At 47.2% G+C, this 19,322-nt stretch overlaps 1 protein-coding gene across 1 annotated transcript in view; it reads right to left on the bottom strand.

Annotated features, from left to right (window-relative positions):
- Nucleotides 1–1,675: 1,675 nt before the first annotated feature.
- Nucleotides 1,676–19,322, bottom strand: part of LOC308265354 (quinone oxidoreductase-like protein 2) — a gene marked incomplete at both ends in the record, with an annotated part of 38,746 nt that continues 21,099 nt past the window's right edge. Inside the window, 5 exon segments of the mRNA XM_080699007.1 lie at nucleotides 1,676–1,744; nucleotides 12,095–12,129; nucleotides 12,132–12,322; nucleotides 15,943–15,996; nucleotides 15,998–16,104. Of these exon segments, the coding sequence (XP_080555133.1) occupies nucleotides 1,676–1,744; nucleotides 12,095–12,129; nucleotides 12,132–12,322; nucleotides 15,943–15,996; nucleotides 15,998–16,104 (456 nt within the window).

The following is a 19,322-nucleotide window of genomic DNA, read 5'->3' as shown; positions in this document are numbered from 1 at the left end:
CCACCAAAAGTTTTTCTCCATTTCCACCATTCCACTCTCTTTCCCTCCAGATGTGACTCTTCTGGGTATCACACGTGGAATCACGGATGTGACTCTTCTGGGTATCACACGTGGAATCATGGAACATTTGTCCTTTTGTGACTGGCTTATTTCACGTATACTGACCTCAAGGCCCACCCAAGTCATAGCAGGCCCAGCATTCTATTCCTTATTAAAGCCTGATAAAGTCCTGTTGCATGCACATACCTTATTTCATTTACCCGTCCTCCTGTTGATGGACATCTTTGTTGTTTCCAGAGCAACATATTCTTAACTTAAGCCTCAAATTTAAAGCTCGCAGGTCACTCACATTCATCTCAATTTATTGTATATTTGCAAGGATATTCATTATGGCAGGCAGTGTGGGGAGTCGCAAAGGTGAACCGGACATGGTGCTGCTCCCCAGGAACATTGGCAAAGGTGAAGAGAAAGACGTGACTGTGACCAGCACTGCCAATCCCTTACCATCTGCCAGGTCCTGTATCCAGTCCCTGCATGTATGGCGCACAGCAGCTCTGTGAGGTAGGCACTGAGGAGCTACTTTACAGGGAGAGAAATGAACCTGAAGAGCCCGTAGCATCCTCCTGCCCCGTGCTGAAGCTGGGACCCAAACCCACACCTTGGAGTCAGAAGCCAGTGTCATCCCACCACACAGACAGCTCCCTATGACAGACAGAATGTCAGGATCCTGTGGGAGAAGCTACAGGAAAGCAGAGGAAGAGGGGAGGTTACTGCTCTCCTGGGATGCAGGTCCACGGGACGCAGGCCTCCGAGGTGCGGAAGGCCTGTGTTTGACAGAGATGAAGAGCAGGGAGACCTGCATGAGCAGGATGAAGGAAGCAGGGCACACCTCTGAGGGCAAAATCACGGCCAGAACGCAGTGCTGGCTCAACGGGCCTCAACTCTGCCACGCAGGCAACGGAGAGCCACTGTAGGGTGTTTGAGACAAGACTCGGGGCTTCAGGAAGATCGGCGTGGTGAAAATGCATAATCATAAAATCAGGACGGAAGGATGGGGTAGTCTAAAGGTAAGAAAGCCAATCAGAAAGCCACTGGAAGTAGCAGATGAGACATAATTAGAATGGAAACCAGGTTATGGAGATGAGAGAAAACCTAGAGGTGGGACTGACAGACTTAGAATCAGTGCTGTTGGAGTTTTCTGTGGGGTGTACTAGGGATCGAACCCGGGGTCATGTCCCCTCCAAGCCAAACCCTGCCTTTTTCTATTTGGAAACAGGGTCATGCTAGGTTGCAGAGACTAGCCTTGAACTGCTATCCTCATGTCTCAGCTTCCCAAGTTCTGGATTACAGGAGTGGGCCACCATGCCTTGCTAATCAATAATCAATACGCTCTGAATAGAGTGACCATACAGCCTGGTTTACCCGTGACACACTCTCCTGATGTAATTACGAAGTGCATCCTTCAGTCTCAAGAAGGTCTAAGTGTGGACAATAGCCTCCACGACCAGATTGATGTTGAACACGAAGAAACAAGAACCAAAGGGGACTCTAAGACTTTACTCCTGGGCTAGCAAGGAAGGAGGCGACACCATAGAAACACAGAAGGGAAATCAGGTTTGGGGGAAAGGTGGCAAGTTTAGATCTGGACACGCTGAGCTGTTGCCGGGGTAAGGATTTATTTCAGAGACAGAAGCACCTTGCCCGTAGATTTGCGCTGTATCACATGAAGGAAGGCATCGTTGACCTAAAAATAAGATATAATATGGTCAGGCTTGCGTACATGCATATTTCAACAAATGCTTGTTGATGGCTCAATTATTAAAATAGCTAAAGTATTGTTATGGCTTAGATATGAAATGTCCCCCAGAAAAGTTCATGTGTGGGCAATGCAAAATTGTTCAGAGGTGGCATGATTAAACCAAGGCTCTAACCTCATTAATGCAAAAATCCACTGATGGATTAATCATCTGAATGAGCTTACTGGGTGGCAACTGTAGGAAGGTAAGGTATAGGTCACCAGGGATGTGGCCTTGAGGACTTTTTCTGCACCTGTCCCTTTTTCTCTGCTTCCCATCTGCCATGAGATAGACAGGTGTCCTCTGCCATACCCTGCTGCCATGATGCTTCTGCCTTGAAGCCAGCCAACTGTGGACTGACCTCCGAAACCATGAGCCAAATAACCTTTTCCCTCTAAATTGCGCTTATCAGGGATTTTGGTCTCAGTAATGAAAAGCTAACTAAAACAAATATTAAGATGTGTCTCCAAAGAGCTGTAAATAAGTACACAATGCCAACTGAACAATCACCATAAATGGAGAAGATAATAATGATATGTAAGAAGAGTGAGAATAACCCCCCTCAGTATTCCTCCCTTTCTAAACCTGTGGTTCTCAATGTCATCAAATGAATGCCAGCAGGTGAAAAGCCCATGAGGTCATCCCACTCATCATAACGTTCCCTTCTGGCATCCCACTTCAGAAGTGTTCCAGCTCTGATGTTTATGGGTTTTATTTTTTATTAAAATTGTCTTATTTGCTATGTGACTAAAATTATAATTTATTATAAATCTTCTTACAAAAATCCAAGGTTATAAAACACAAAAGCAGCTACAGTAATCAAGGCAGTATTATACTGGTGAAAAAAATAGAAAGAGATCAACTGGACCCAGAGAGCCCCAGAATAGACCTGTATAAATATAGTCAACTGATTTTTGGCAGAGAAGTAAAAGTAATTCATAGGAGAAAAGACAGTCTTCTCAAAAAAAAAAAAAAAAAAAAAAAAAAGCAGTACTGGAAAAACTGGATTTCACATTCAAAAAATAATGAATCTTGTTACAGGCCTTATACCCTTCACAAAAATTACCTAGAAATGGATAATAGACCTAAATGTAAAATGTAAAACTATAAAACATCTAGAAAAAAGCACAGAAAAAGATTGAAGTCACCTTGGGCTCAGAAATGAGTTTTTGGATATGGTACCAAAAGCACAGTCGGTGGGGGTGGGGGAGGCGGATAATGGTAAGTTGAGCTCATTAAAATAAAAGCTTCTACTCTGAGAAAAAATATAGATATATAGTTAAAATAATTAAAAGGCAAGTTATATCCTGAGAGAAAAAATTTGCAAAACATGTGTCTAATAAAGGATTTGTAGCTAATTTATACTGAGAATACTTACAACTCAGTAATAACAACCCAATTAAAAACAGGTAAAAGATCTGAACAGACACCAAAGAAGATACATACATACAATATGCATACAAGAAATGCTCCGTGTAAAAGATCACTATGGGATAGAAAACTAGAGCAAGGAGCTACCTCTGCCCATCTACCGGAGTGGCCAGGACCCAAAACGATAATGCCAGATGGTGGTGAGGAGGTAGAGCAACAGGAACTCTCACCTGGTGCTCATGGAGATGCAAGATGGTGCGGCCACTCTGGAAGATAGTCTGGCGTTTTCCGACAAAACTAAATATACCCTTAGCCATAAAATCCAGCAGTCTCACACCTAGGTATTTACCCACCAAAAAACCTGTCTCTGGATGTTGACAGCAGCTTTATTCCTGATTGCCAAAACATGGGAGGGACCAAAACGTACTTCAGTAGGGGAGTGGATGAGCAAACTGGGCTCTCTATGCAATGGACTATCACTGCACGGATCCGGTGGCTGAGGAAAGGCACCGGCAAGCCACAGACGGCGTGGAGGAACCATCCTGCATATCGCTAAGCGAAAGAGGCCAATCTGAAAAGGCTACAATTGTAAGAGTCCAAGCATATGATGATATGAAAAGGGCAAAACTATGGAGTCGGTGAAAAGACCAGCGATTGCCTGAGATCCGGGGAGTGAGGGAAGAGCAAACTTGCAGAGCCCGGAGGATTTTTAAAGCTATTCTGCATGCATATGTAACAGCGCACAACATAGAGTGAGCCCTCATACAAACCACGGACTTCAGTTAAGAGCTGTAATGTGTCCGTGTTGATTTTTCAGCCCCAACAAATGTGGGATACCGGGACAGGGAGTTAACAACTTTTGTCATGGAAGAAGAAGTATACTTTCTGTTGAGTTTTTATAAATTCCTACAACTGCTTAAAAAAGAGTCTATTAAAAATAAAAGGATAAATGCAAAATAAATGATAAAAAATCAAATGATAAAAATAAATGATAAATGCAAAGATAAAATTAAAAATCCAAAGAAAAATGGAATAAACAAAAATTTCTTTTCAGACAATATAAGCATCTACACAGAAAAACTAATCATAGCAAGAAACAAATTAAAATGTCATCAAGATTGAGACAAAATCAGCTCATAAAAATTACTGACCTTATTTTTGTATAAAAATAATCAACCATAAAATATACCAAATAAAATATTGTTCTCAAAGGCAACAAAACTGTGAAGTATTTGGAATAAACATAAAGAAAAATCCACAAGATCTTAGGAGAAAAGTTTTAACCCTCATTAGAGAGCATGAAAGGTCTGAATAAAGGACACTACCTGTTCACAGATGAGCACACATCGTAAAATATCTCCTCCAAATTAATAAAAAATCAATGCAATTCCAGTCAAGATTTCATCCAGAGGTGTTGAGAAGCTAAACAAATTTACTCTAAAATTTATTTAAAATGATAAAAATCCACAAGTAGCTAAGTAAAAATTGAAAAGGAAAGACTAAGGGGTAAGAACTGTCTTTCTATGTATGAAAATATACATCAAAGCTATAAACATAAAAACTGTGTGGTGCTGGCACCAGCACATACGTATGAACCACGGAAACAGAAAAGAAAATGGGGAGCAGACACATGCTATCCTGGAACTTGAGATAAGACAAAAGCAGCACCATAGTCCAATGGAGAGTTTAGTGGGAAAATAGGCTTACCCTAAAAAGGAAAATAAAAACTAAGTGACCAGATGTTTACTCAATACAAAGTCGACTTCAGATGTACTGAATCCTTAAGTATGATGTAACAGTGTGAAGGAAGCCAGGTGAGCAGGTCATGCCGATAGTCCCAGCTACTCCGGAGGCTGAGGCACGAGGATCCTTTGAGCCCAGGAGCTTAAGGCCAGTCTAGGCAATACAGTGAGAGCCTCACATCAAAAAGATTAGTAAAAGTAAAAACAATAAGGAGAAAAGAACTGATGCAACCCAAATATAATGAAGGATTTGTGAAACCGGTCCCCCGTTAGCATAACTACACAACAAAGTGCTGGTGTGTTTAAGTACATTAAATCCAGACAAAAGTGGCATTAATGTGACAAATCTGGAGGGAGACTTTTGCAAAACCACAAGCTCACACCTAGAACTGGCCAGGACGGCTCAGGCCGGGCGCGCTGCTGTGTGCCTTGGTCCCAGTACTTGGGAGGTCTAACAGGATGACCACAGGTCCAAGGACAGCCTCAGCAAGACTCTCTTCAACCTAGTGAGACCCTATCTCAAAAATAAAAATAAAATAGGGCTGGGGGTGCATCACGAAGGTAGGATCCCCTGGGCTCAATCCCCAGCATCACAATGAATAAAATAAAATAATGATAGGATATCTCAAGGACCACAGGCTCCTGCTCCATGCAGGAAGCCATAATTTTGAGCTCCAGCCTACCCTCACTGAATCGTGAGCTGAATCGTCATAAGAGCCACAAGTGTTTTGCATGCACATCAAAGTTTAAGAAGCACAGATTACCCAAGAATCTTTTCAAATTAGTAAGAAAAAGATAGGACCCTACCGGGCGTGGTGGCGCACGTTTGTAATCCCCGCGCTTGGGAGGTGGAGACAGGAGGATCGCGCAGGTTTGAAGCCAGCCGCGCTGGCTTAAGAGACCCTGTTTCTAAAAACAAAAAAAATATAAAATAGGTCTGGGAGTGTAGCCTGGAGGTAGTAGGGCTTCCAGGAACCCCAGTACCAAAAAAACAAAAAAAAAAAAAAAAAAAAAAAAAACAGATAGGACCGCAAATAGAAAACTACATAAAGAGACTGAATTACTGAATTGCATTTCCAAGCACTGGAAATTGAATAGCTACCAGTTTATACATTCACATACATTCCTACGTATATGTATGCATATATATATATATACACATACATATATACATATATACATATATACATATATATATGTTTAAATTCATATACACTTATTTATTTCACTTCTTTCTTCCTTTCCTTCCTTTCTTTCTTTGCCAGGGATGGGACTTGGCCTCGTGTACCTTAGGTAAACATTCTACCACTAATCTACGTCCCCAGCAAGCTAGCAAATATATAAAGATGCTTAAATTCATTAGAAAGCAGGGAATTCAAGTTAAAATGGTTAAGATGTGCTTTGTACATAATCGTTTGGGCAAAAGACAGAAAGTTGGCTACTGCTATGAATCAACAGGGTGGCAAATAAGCAAGAATTCTCCTGCAAGGTGGTGGAGTCATCCTGCAAGGTGGCGGAGTCAGAGGTCAGCCGAGCCGGTGTGGAGAGGAGCTGGCGGTCCAATGACATGTGCGTCTACCCTAAGACCCAACGCCCAGCTCCTGGGAAAACACCCCACAGCAGCACTTGCATGAGTCTCTAAGTTACACATCTGAGGCTCTTTATCACATGGTGGGATGGAATCCGTTCAGCGTGTAACTATAGTGGGTGCACCACGCACTATCACATTGCAAGACACAATGAACTAACTAGAGGATCAGCAGCCCAAGCAGATCTTAAGGACAGCACTGCATGAAAAATTAAGAAACAGACCAAGGTCAAAGGCACACCACCAATGCAGCACCGAACCCCAGGTCCAAAACCTCCGCCTTGCAGGGCATGGTGCCCGCAGGACCTCTCCAGCGGGAGCAGGTGCAGGCCCTGGGAGGTGGCAGGCCTCGGAGCTCCTGGGCACCCTTGCCAAGGACCTCCAGGTCACTCACAGCCTGGACGCTAGAAGCCGCCTGTTCCCAGAGATCTGGCAGAGCCCAGCTAGAGGAGAGACTTGAGAGAATAAGTAGTGTTTTAGATGGTGAGACTTCTTTATCTGCACTGTGGGGAAATGGAGGAGCTCCTACAAGTAATGTCAACAGAAGAGAGCTGTGACTCTGAGCTTACTTTTTTCTTTCTTTCTTTCTTTCTTTCTTTCTTTCTCTTCTTTTCTTTTCTTTCTTCCTTTTTTGTATTAGGGATTGAAGCCAAGGTGTTCTATATCTGAGCTACACCCCTAGCCCTATTTTATTTTTTTTATTTTGAAACTGTAAGTTTCCGAGGGCCTCATTAAGTTGCCGAGGCTGGTCTCAAACTTGCGATCCTCCTGTGTCAGCCTCTCAAGTCCTGGGATTACAGATGTGTGCCACCATGCCTGGCTCTGCGTATAAATCTTTTTAAAAATGTATCACATATTTACCTGGCTTCCTGGAAAGATAATACTGCGGGAAAGGATAATCTTTTTTTGTTTGAACATCCATTTTCTGACCTCTGTTTTTCAGATGTTCCGTCACCTCTCCACGTCCAGTTGCCACTTGTGTGTGATTGCTGCTGCTTCTAAGAATAACTCTGTCCCTTCCTCCCCAGAGGTTTCTGTCTGGGCTGGGAGAACACACAGCCAGAGGCCTGAGGGCTGAGGTTTGGAAAGGGGGACCATGTGCTGGCTTTAAACCAGCGCTGGGGGCGCTCCTGCAGGCTGGGGCATCTCCCTCCCACAGTCTACAGACTTACAGAAAGGGAGGCTGCGCCCCGCCCGCCTGGGTTCAAGCTGTTCCCAGCACCCTGGTCCCTGCCTTGAGGTGGGTGAAGCCATCATTAAATTTGTCTCCAGGGATATGCAGCCTGGGGTTTAAGGCAGGGTAAAGGATGTTGCTTTTGTTTTAGGATGCAAAGGTTCTGCTATTGGAATTTTTAATGAGCTCATCAAGAAAGAATAATCAGAGTACTTAGAGTTCCCTAAATATATCATGCTGATTCATGCTTCCTGTCAGAAGTTGGCTCTTCCCCTAGCAAAGCACTATCCCAAGATCCCTCCGCTAAAACCAGACTCCTTAAGAGCAGGTCCAAGTCCTGCTCTTGCTATTGGCAGGCATCCTGAATATACTCAGTGAATATTAGACGAACAAAATAAATTTGTGGATGCCTAAATATATCTGAAACTGAGTAGATTTGCTTACAGATAGGTAAAAACTTAGCTAGGCATGGTGGCCCATACCTGTGATCCCAGTGCTTGGGAGGATGAGACAGGAGGATCACAGGTTTGAGGTCAGCCTCAGAAACTTAGGACGACCCTCAGCAACTTAGCAAGACCTTGCTTCAAATTAAAAGGGGCTGCAGATATGGCTCAGAGGTGGAATGTCCTTGGGTTCAATCCCAATATTAAAAAATGAGTAAAAACTTTTAGTTAATGATACTCTGCTATAACTGAATTATACTTATTCCCTCATTACTCTGATACAAGGTGATCTGAATCTTCTTTTAAAACTCAATCAATGCATTTCATTGAAAAAGAGTATAGGAAGAGATACTCAAGGTCACTGTTCATCAGGGAAACGCATGTCAAACCCACAGCCACACATCACGACCCACTTACGAGGATGGCCGATAGCAAAGAAAACAACTGACGACACCAAGTTCTGACAGATGCAGAACAGCTGGAACCGCAAGACATCGCAGGTAGGGATGTGAAATGGTGCAAACGCTCTGGAAAACCGTTAGATGGATTATTAGAAAAAAACTGAACATAAGCCGGGCGTGGTGGTACATGCCTGTGAACCTCGTACTACAGAGGCTGAGACAGGAGGATCACAGTTTTGAGGTCAGCCTCAGAAACTTAGTAAGGCTCTAAGCAAATTAGCAAGAACCTGTTTCCAAATAAAATAGGGCTGGGGGCATAGCTCAGAGGCAGAATGCCCCTGGGTTCAATCTCCAGCATCAAAGAAAAAAAAGTTGAATATGTTAAAACAGCTCAATTTTATGTTCTGAAGCGTCAGTTTCTAGTCTAGAATGCCCCCAAAAAACAGAACACCTGTGCTTTGATAGGAGTGTAGCGATGGTGACCCAGTCTACAGAATCATGGGGTGCACAGACAGAAAGACTCAGAATTGCTCCCGAGAAACTGGGACAGAGGAAGAGTTGCTGACACGGTGCAGCCCGCCCCTTTCTCAGGAGCACTGCTGTCTATTATTTTTCAGAGTCTGTATAGATTTCTGTTAAGCTCATCATTTAGAAGTAATTACAATCAAGCCGGGCGTGGTGGCGCACGCTTGTAATCCCAGCATTCAGGAGGCTGAGACCGGAGGATCGCGGTTCGCGGACAGCCTCAGCTACCCAGTGAGGCCTCTGCAACTCAGTGAGACCCGGTTATAAAATAAAGAATAAAAAAATAGGGCAGAAGGTGTAGCTCGGAGATCAAATGCCTCTGGGTTCCATTCCCAGACCCGCGCAAAAAAAAAAAAAAAAAAAAAAAAAAAAAAAGCAATTATAATCAAATTCTGGCTTTATACCACTTTTGCCTAATGATATTATCTAGAGATGTTATCTGGAAACTACAAGGAAAAAAATAAAGCCAGTTAAACATCCATGTAATATTTTTAAGTTAAACATAACCAGGTGTGGTGCACACTCGTAATCCTAGTACTTGGGAGACTGAGGCAGAAGGATGACAGATTCGCAGCCAGCTTCAGCTACCTAGTGAGGCCCTCCACAACTTAGTGAGACTCTGTTAAAATAATAAAAAATAGGGCTGAGGGTGTAGCTTAGAGGTAGAAAGCTCCTGGGTTCAATTCCCAGGACCACAAACAAAAAGTTAAATGTCCACTTATCATATGACCTGGAAAGCTGAGTCCTAACGTAAATAAAACCATACGTCAGGCTGGGGATGTAGCTCAGCGTAGAGCGCTTGCCTAGCATGTGCCAGGCCCCGAGTTCAATCCTCAGAACCACAAAAAAATTAACTTTTAAAAACCATGTGTCTAGGCTGGGCGTGGTGGCGCACGCTTGTAATCCCAGCATTCAGGAGACAGACCAGAGGATCGCGGTTCGCGGACAGCCTCAGCTACTTAGTGAGGCCCTCTGCAACTCAGTGAGACCTGGTTTCAAAATAAAGAAAAAAAAATAGGGCAGGGGGTGTAGCTCGGAGGTCAAATGCCCCTGGGTTCCATCACCAGACCTGCAAAATAAATAAATAATAAAAAATGAAAACCATATGCCTATACCAAAATCTGTACATGAATGCTGATCGATTTATTCAGTCATTAAAAACTGAAAACAATCAAATACCTATTAAGTGGTGAAGGAAAGAACAGTGTGGTAAATCCATATAACAGAATACTGCTCATCAGTAAAAATAAATGAGCCAATGACACATTCAACCACCTGGATGAGCCTCAGAAGCACTGTCAAAAGTAAAGAGTCAAAGGGCCACTGCAGAAAGTAAAGAGTCAGAGAAGCCAGAGTCAAAGGGCCACGGGCTGAGGGCCACACCTGTGATCCCCGCGACGCAGGAGACTGAGCAGGAGAATTACAAGTTTCAAAAGGCCAAAGGGGGCAGGGGGCTGGCACTGTGCCAATGCCAGAGTGGAGGCTGCAGAGGGAGGTAAGGAACTGCATGGTTAATCCTCGCGAGGAAGGAGACCGCGTGTGTGGACAGTTCAAGAGATCATCCACCTCGGGCTCCTTTCACGCCTGGGCAGCACTCAGTGGAGAGCAGAGACAGGTGGGCTGCGCTCCCCAGCCGCCCGGCCGCCCTCTGCCCCCAGCAGGCACTGCCTGGGGTAAAGGGGCCTCGCTGCAGAGGGCCCAGGCCCATGAGAGCCAGGCAGGTGGGACCTGGAAGGTATCCAAACTGGCAGTTTTCGGGTGTTTGAACCACCAGCTCTTTTCCTAAAAGGATAAATTAAAAAGTCTGGCATCCTGGGCTCAGAAGAGATGGGGTCCCAGAGCACAGGCAGCTCCCGTCTGCCTCCCCCCCAGCACAGCACCACCATGGCTCCTGACGCCCACTCTAGGCCACCATAGTGCCCAATACCTTAACTCAAACTATGGGAACTGGAGGTTAGAAAGGTGGGGACTTCCACAAAAACACAGGGCCGGAGGGCAGAGCCGGAACAGAACCCAGCCTGTTTCCTAACGGCCGCTCCAGTTCACTTCACCAAGACACACTATCCATTTGACTCACAGACCTGAAAGATAATGGAGGATGTAAATCCAGGCACGGTGGGGGCACACGCCTGTGATCCTAGTACTGAGGAGGCTGAGACAAGAGGATCACAGGTTTGAGGCCAGCCTCGGCAATTTAGCAAGACCCTCAGTAACCTAGTGAAGTCCTGTTTCAAAACAAAAATAAAATAAATAAAAAGAGCTGGGATTGTAGGTTGGAGGTAGAATGGCCCTATGCTCAAACCCCAGCAGTGGGCAGGGAGCAGGGGGAAGAGAAGAAGGAGGAGGAAGAGGAAAAGGAATAAATAAACTGTGTTTGAAAAGACCATGCCTCATCACAGCAAAAAGAAAAAGCCCACAAAAATGGCAGGTGGGGAAGCAACCACCACTTTGAGCCCCCGGGATCAGTGTCTGAATGAGGCACCGCCTCCCTCTTTGGCCGACAAGAACTACCGGAGAGTTTTCCCCGTCTATAGCTACCAGACAGTTTTCTGAACATTAAAACAAACTAAGCCAAAAAATAATGAAGACTTCCCAGCGAGCGGCTGGCAGATGCGCGTGAGCCTCGCGGTGGAGGCCGAGCCTGGCTGGCCTGGCTGAGCGGCGTCTGCCCGGCGAGGGGCTCGGATGCCCGCGTGGTCTAGCGTCGGCTCCCGGTCCGGCTCAGACCTGCTGGTTGTGCTTTAAAGCGTTTGTATTTGAAGATCAAAGGTCAAGTCCCGCGCCTTCTTCTTAGGCGTCTGTGGTGGGTTCAAGGTGCATTTCAACACATGTAAAGGGTTTCCTGAGCCCATGACTTCCCCTCGGAGTTGTCCAGCACCGGCCTGTGTTGAGGGCCCGCACGCCAGGACCCCGCAGCAACCCTGCCCCCTGGCTGGCCGGACCCCACGAGTCATGCACACTGCCACCTTTTCACCCCATAAAAGAAGATGTACAGAAATCACAGATAAACCTGCCAGTATCTGGACACGGACTGCTTTCCGAAGCAGGTCTCATCTCTTCCAGCTTAAACACGGCCCCCACGTGCGGGGCACGCGCCCTTCCCCGCAGTACTGCAGCGCCGACGCCAGGCTCTGGGAGAACACGGCACGGTTCTGGTCTCGGTACCGACCCCAGTACAGGCCCATGGCAGACACGTTCTTCAGGAGCAGCAGGTTGGCCGGCACAGACGCGATGCTCCCCCCGGCAAATCCCAGCACCACGATCCTGCCCTCCCACGCCAGGCTGAGGGCGAAAGGAGGAGAAAAAAGCAAGATATGACAGATGTGGTCACCCATCGGATGGCTAAAAAATCACAGAAAATAGCCAGCCATGCGGTGATAGTGACGGCCCTGTGCACTGTGGGTGGGATTCAAAAATAGTGCGATTTCTGTGGGAAAACTATGAAGACTCCTTCGAAACATTAAAAAATAGGCCCACGCCTGGTCTTTATACAAGAGAATTGAAGGCAGCGTCTCGAGGAGAGTTTGCACCCGTGTCCGGAGCAGCCGTTTTCAGTGGCCAGGAGGTAAGAAACAAGCTCGGGGTCCCTCAGGGGATGGATGAATAAAGAACATGTGTTATATACAGACAATGGAAACTATTCCATCTTAAAAGGAAGGAAATCCTAGCCGGGCGTGGTGGCGCACGCTTGTAATCCCCCCGCTTGGGGGGCAGAGATAGGAGGATCGCAGATTCGAAGCCAGCCACGCTGGCTTAAGAGACCCTGTTTACAAATAAAAATATAAAAAATAGGTGTGGGAGTGTAGCCCGGAGGTAGAAGGGCTACCAGGAACCCCAGTACCACAAAAAAAAAAAAAAAAAAAAAGGAAGGAAATCCTGACACAGGCTACAATATAGATGCCCTTTAGGATACTATGCTAAGCAAAATAAGCCAGACACGAAACGCACGCAGTCGGTTCTGTGGAGCCTGCGCTGGGAGGCAGGCAGCGCCCTGTGCGTTCATGTATATGAGGCATCCGAAGTAGTCAAATTCAGCCGGGCGTGGTGGCGCACGCTTGTAATCCCTGCGCTTGGGAGGCAGAGACAGGAGGATCCCACAGGTTCGAAGCCTCGCTGGCTTAAGAGACCCTGTTTCCAAATAAAATATGAAATAGGTCTGGGAGTGTAGCCCAGAGGTAGAAGGGTTCCATCCCTAGTACCACCAAAAAATTAAAATTAATAAAGTAGTCAAATTCATAAAAATAGGAAGGAGAACGGTGGTGGCCAGTGTGTAGAGAGAGGGGAGAAAAAGAGAGCTTTTGTTTAATGGTAGAGGGTTTTGAATTTGCCAGAGGAAAGATTCCAGAGATCCAACACACGACAATCTGGACGTCCTTAACACCGCTGAACTGCATGCTGAAAAGAACCGAAAATGGTCAACTTTGTGTTCTATGTTTTTCACAATAAAAACCAAAATATATGATGCTAAAATATATTCTGTGTAATATAACGTTATATGTCATATAAAATATAATACGTAGGTCGGGCGTGGTGCCGCACGCTTATAATCCCAGCATTCGGGAGGCTGAGACAGGAGGATCACGGTTCATGGACAACCTCAGCTACTTAGCGAGGCCCTTTGCAACTCAGTGAGACCCTGTTTCAAAATAAGAAATAAAAAATAGGGCTGGGAGTATAGCTCAAAGGTACAATGCCCCTGGATTCCATCCCCAGTACCACAAAAAGAAAGTGTACGTTATATATACTATGTGCTGCTAAACTCAGAATGCAGAAGAGACGTCAGGAGCCGGGGGAGGGACGGGGGCAGGGATTAGCTAATGGATGCAGAGCTTTCCCGGGACACGGCCTCCCAGCACAGTGAGCACAGAGAACGGCACTGAATTGGATACTGATAGACGGTGAAAATGGTAAACACTAGGTTATGCTTATTTTACCACAATAAGAAAGAAAAGCAGTAAAGCATGGTGTGATGGCTTGTACTTGGGAGGCTGAGACAGGAGAAGTGCAGGTTCAAAGCCAGCTTCAGCAACTTAGCGAGGCTCTCAACAACTTGGTGACACTCTGTTTCCAAATAAAAACTAAAAATAGGGCTGGAAGTGTAGCTCGGAGGTAAAATGCCCCTGGCTTCAATCCGTTGTACCAAAAATATAAAAAAGCAAAATCTGGGCACTCCCGATGACCCTACAAGCCATGAGATGTGAACCATCTCTTCCCAGTTTGGATTCCTCAAGAGGAAAATTTTAAAATAAGCCATAAATGAAGTAGGAAGGGGCCAAAAGAAACAGCCAGTTTCATAAGCAGACCCACTTTAGAACCAAGGCTGTCTACTGAACTGCCCTGACCGCTGTGTGGAAAGAAACTGGGTATAAATAAATGTTATTCCAGGAGTTCTACCTCAGCACAACTCAGTTTGAAGACTTTGAACTTGGGCAGGAAAAAATAAGACAGAGGCTGGAATGAAGGGCCACTGCGTTGCATAAGACTTAGCTCAGGGCTCCCCTAGACAGGTGCCTCTGCAGAGAATTGGAGTAATCTACAAATATCCGCGAGTCTTCTACAGCCACTTAGAAAAGTGTCTGCTCTAGGATGACTTACAAAATCAACTTTTGTAAACACCTTTGATGTAAGATAGATACATATATTCGTTTGGGTTTTCCATTTTTGCCTTTCTTCTTCAGAAGAGAAAGATGTGTTGTCGAAACACAACTATCCAGACGGCAGAAAGGAAAAGGGAAGGTGAGCTCTCTGGCCGGCATCCTCCTCCTGGGCTCCCTCCGTGAGCGCGGTGCCCGCCAGGCACGCGTGACCACAAACAGCACTGCCTGCCTTCGGCGCGGGGACCCCAGAGCCAACACCGGAGGGCAGGCCAGCCCCTGCTTCTCTCTCTTCTGCTCGGAATGGAAGTCAGCCGCAGAACGATGCTTGCAGGATGACATTGCAAATGGGACCCTCGGCTTAGAATATTCCAGAACCCCTGGCTGAGAACACAAATGAGAACTGGTATAATACAACAGTCTCACTAACCTTCCGTGATTTTTTGTTTGTGTTGTTTTGTGGTACTGGTGATTGAGGCCAGGGCTGTTCTACCTCTGAGCTATACCCATAGCCCTATTTTTCCTTTTCTCTTTTTTTTTGGGGGGGGGGGGTGGAATGGCACTGGAGATTGAACCCAGAGGCATTCCTACCTCTGAGCTACATCTCTAGCCCTATTTTTATTGTTTGTTTGTTTTAAAACAGGGTCTCACTAAGCTGCAGAGGGCCTCACTAAACTGCAGAGGCTGATCTGGGATCTGCAATCCTCCTGTCTTAGCCTCCCAAGCACTGGGATTATAAGCATATGCCACCCTACCCGGCTTATTTTTTATTTGGAAACAGGGTCTCACTAAATTGCTGAGAGCCTCACTAGGTTGCTGAGGCTGTCTGCAAACCTATGATCCTCCTACCTCAGCCTCCCAAGTATTGGGATTACAGGTGTGTGCCGCCATGCCCGGAACAATGATACACTTTAATAAAACAAATCAACGGAACACGCTGCTGGCTGCTTCAGAAACCGGTAAGGGCCGAAGAGCCGCTGCCGGGGCACAGTGAACGGCGAGCGGGGCCGCGCCACCCGGCCGCTCTGACACCTGCACAGGGGCCTCGGGAATCCCCACCGGCGAGCAGATAAGCCGAGTGGGGGCCGGCCGAGCTCAGCTTAACACATGCATATCGCCAACAAGAATCTGCAGTCTTTTTTTTTTCTTTTGGCTATTTTCCAGTTCGATGTTTTGTTTTTGCTATATTTAAGCATTTCCTGATATTCTCCGCTTCTGTTCCCTGGCACCCACCCACTCGGCTATTCTCGCGGGTGCTGATGGCGGCAGAAGCGAGCAGCAGGGAAGACAGGAGACAGGGGCGCCGACCTGCGCAGCGCCTCCAGGAAGACGGCTCCTCCCACCATGTCCACCACCATGTCCACCGCCACGTCCACGCCGCGGGCCGCCCCGGCTGTAGTTCACGCCGCACTGCGTGCCCCGCCGCACCGCCAGCTGGCACTTGGCGTCGCTGCCCGCTGCCGCTATCACCTGCACCGGGAGATGGCACGGGCCGGTCAGTCCAGTACTCAGGACGCTGAGGCGGCAGGTTCGAGGCCGGCCTCAGCAACCTAGCGAGACCCTGTTTCAAAACGAAGAAAAATAAAAAGAGCTGGGAAGTTGATTGCCCCTGAGTTCAATCCCCAGTACCAAAGAAACATACACATACATACACGTACACACACGCACACACTCACGCACACACAGTTTCTGATGGTCCAGAATGTGTTCAAAGAGGGGTGTGCCTGTCCACCCAGCCTCCAGCCACAGTGCTCCTTAAAGAAACCACTGCCGCCGCTACTCAAGTACCAGCCTCTCCCCACACAGGAGGCCCGACGCACACCCCCGCTGCCCTCCACACCCCACTGCCAAGAGGTCCACACTGCTACGAATCCTGGAATCCCAGCAAGTCTAGTGTGGAGACTAATTTAAGAGCATCCCAAAAGTTTCCCCAGGAGCAAATGAAAACCACCGCTTAGCCGGGCTTGGTGGCGCACACTTGTAATCCCAGGACTTGGGAGGCTGAGGCAGGAGGATCACAGGTTTGAGGACAGCCTCAGCAACTTAGCGAGGCCCTTCGCAATGTACTGAGACCCAATTTCAAAATAAAAAATCAAATAGGGCCAGGGCTGTAGATCAGAGGTACAATGCTCTCCTGAGTTCAATCCTTAGTACAAGGAAGGGAGGGGGGAAGGAGGGAGGGAGAAAGAGGAAGGAAGAAAGGGAGGAAAGAGGAGAAGAGGAAGAAGGAAACCACACTTCCTGAAAGTTTACTGTGAGTCCAGGAATAAGGATACAAGCAGGAGACGGAGCTTAGAGTCAAGACAGCGAGACAGGCAGAGTGACAGGGACAGACGGAGGGCTCCGAAACAAGAGGTGTCGACTCTAGACCCAGAGCATTGGGAGAGGCTTTCCACGGGGTAAAAGAGGATTCCGTGGAAAGATCTTGAAGTCAGACAGGCCTTGGCTGCAGTTCTGGGTTCACCACCTGCCAGCTGTATTGTCTAGCAAAGCTCTCAGTAAGCACTAGCTCGAGGCCGGGCGTGGTGGCGCACACTTGTAATCCCAGTACTCAGGAGGCTGAGCCGGCAGGTTTACAGCTACTCAGTGAAGCCCTCCACAACTTAATGAGACCCTGTTTCAAAAAATAAAGAATAAAAATAGGGCTGCGGATGTAGCTTGGAGGTAGAATGCCCTGCTGGGCATGGTGGTGCACGCCTGTGCTCCTAGTACCTGGAAGGTTGAGAGAGGAGGATTGCAGGTTCGAGGCCAGCCTCAGCAACCTAGCAAGGCTCTCGGAAACTAGTGAGACCCTGCTGCAAAATAGAAAAGTACAACTAGGGCTGGGGGTGAAGCTCGGGGGTAAAATGCCCCTGGGTTCAATTTCAAGCAACACACACGCGCCCGCGCACGCACACACGCACACAAGCACACAGAATATGCTGTGTTACTCTTTGGCAGCCACTATTCTAAATGTTTTCTATAAAACGATAGCTCGTTTCACTATAACGCCCAATGAAATCCACACTATTATTACCCCTGTGTTACAGCTGAGGAAACCAAGGCAGAAAGTACAAAGCTTGTTCAGGGGCGTCGCCCGGCTCACGGGAGGCAGAGCGAGAGCCGGTCCCAGCTGGCCCCTCCGGAGTCCACACGCTTCCCCTCCGGCCTGCCGGCCTGCGAGCAGAGCCATTCGTGACCTCCTCCGTAACGCAAGGTTTCAGTAATGAAATGGGGGGCTGTATATGAAGCTTGGAAAAGAAAATGTCAGCTAAGCGGCATCTATTGCTCAGCATGTACAACCACCCATTCTGCCTAGACCTCGGGGGAGTTACGGGGGAGGTATAATTGGCAGAAACGTGTGCTCAGAGAGCTCAAGCCAGCAGCCCAGGGTCGTCCAGGTGACAGAGGGTAGAACAGCTTTCAAAGCCGGCGCTGCCTTGCCCCAAAGCCCCAGCTTTCCAATGTCGTCATCCTAGGGAAGAAACAAGTGCCTAAGGCCCCACATGGATGGTGCAGATGGCTGGGGGTCCCCTTGGAACTCTCCGTGAAAGCTGCGAATAAATTCTCAAGCATCACCTAGCAGCGCCTCGTCAGTAAGCGACACCCTGGCCCTAGCACTGTGACCCCAAAACAATGCTCAGAGCCTGCGCTCGAACACCCCCGGGACGCCAGGGCCCCGAAGGATCGCACACTGGCCCGTAACTATGTGAACTTGCAAATTACTCCCAAAGACTCCCTGGAGGACTCCTCCAAAGGGCACAGCTCTCAGAGCCTTCGGCACACAGAGCCAGCCGGAACAGCCGGGCCAGCACCCGATTCCATCCCAAGATCCTCACCAGGGCTGGCACCCGCCGTCGGTGCCCTGATCTAGAAGACAAGGGCAATCAACACTCGCGCTGCCCGCCTCCCGCCGGGCTCTCACGAGAACCAAGGGCGAGTTAATTGATGTAGAGGCACCCCATGCAGGACGCAGCCGAAATGCTACGGCTGGGGGGTGGCGGGTATGGAAGCCACCTGCTCAAGCGGGCGGCATGGGAACGGTACTTTATTTTTGCTTGTTTCTTTTGAAAACCATTCTTGCCGGGAAAGAAAATGTGGTTCAGATTAATCTTTTTTTTTTTTTTTTAGGTACAGGGGATGGAACCCAGGGGCGTTCTACCTCTGAGAGTCACCCCCAGCCCTGATTTTTTATTCTTTATTTCTGAAACAGGGTCTCAGCGAGTTGCAAGGGGCCTCACTAAGCAGCCGAGGCTGCCTGAGCACCGCGATCCTCCAGTCTCCGCCTCCCGAATGCTGAGATTACTAGCGTGCACCACCACACTTGCTATCAAAATTGAAGTGACTTTTTCTTCCTATTTACCCTCTTAGAACTATTAGAAGCAATCTGTACAATTTTATCTTCCTAGAAATGTTAAAATAGTCAAGGAGTCTAGACAAGGAAACCGATTATGGTCCCTCCTCTTAACAGGAGCTGAAAGGCCCCACCCTTTTTTTTTAATCCATCTCTACCTCTGAGCTAAACATTTCTTCAACCCTTTTTATTTTTTTATTTTGGAACAAGGTCTCACTAGATTGCTGAGACTGGCCTTAAATGTACTATCCTCCAATCCTAGCCTCCAAGTACTGGGATCACAAGCATGCATCACAGCCCCTGGCTAAAAGCCCTTTCTTTTAACATGAAATGTGTTAAGATTTCATGAAGAGCC

Source organism: Muscardinus avellanarius (assembly GCF_963383645.1).
Source record: "Muscardinus avellanarius genome assembly, chromosome: 7".
NCBI lineage: Eukaryota > Metazoa > Chordata > Mammalia > Rodentia > Gliridae > Muscardinus > Muscardinus avellanarius.
The sequence above is the reverse complement of the archived record's forward strand: the minus strand, read 5'-3'. Positions and strand labels throughout refer to the sequence as shown.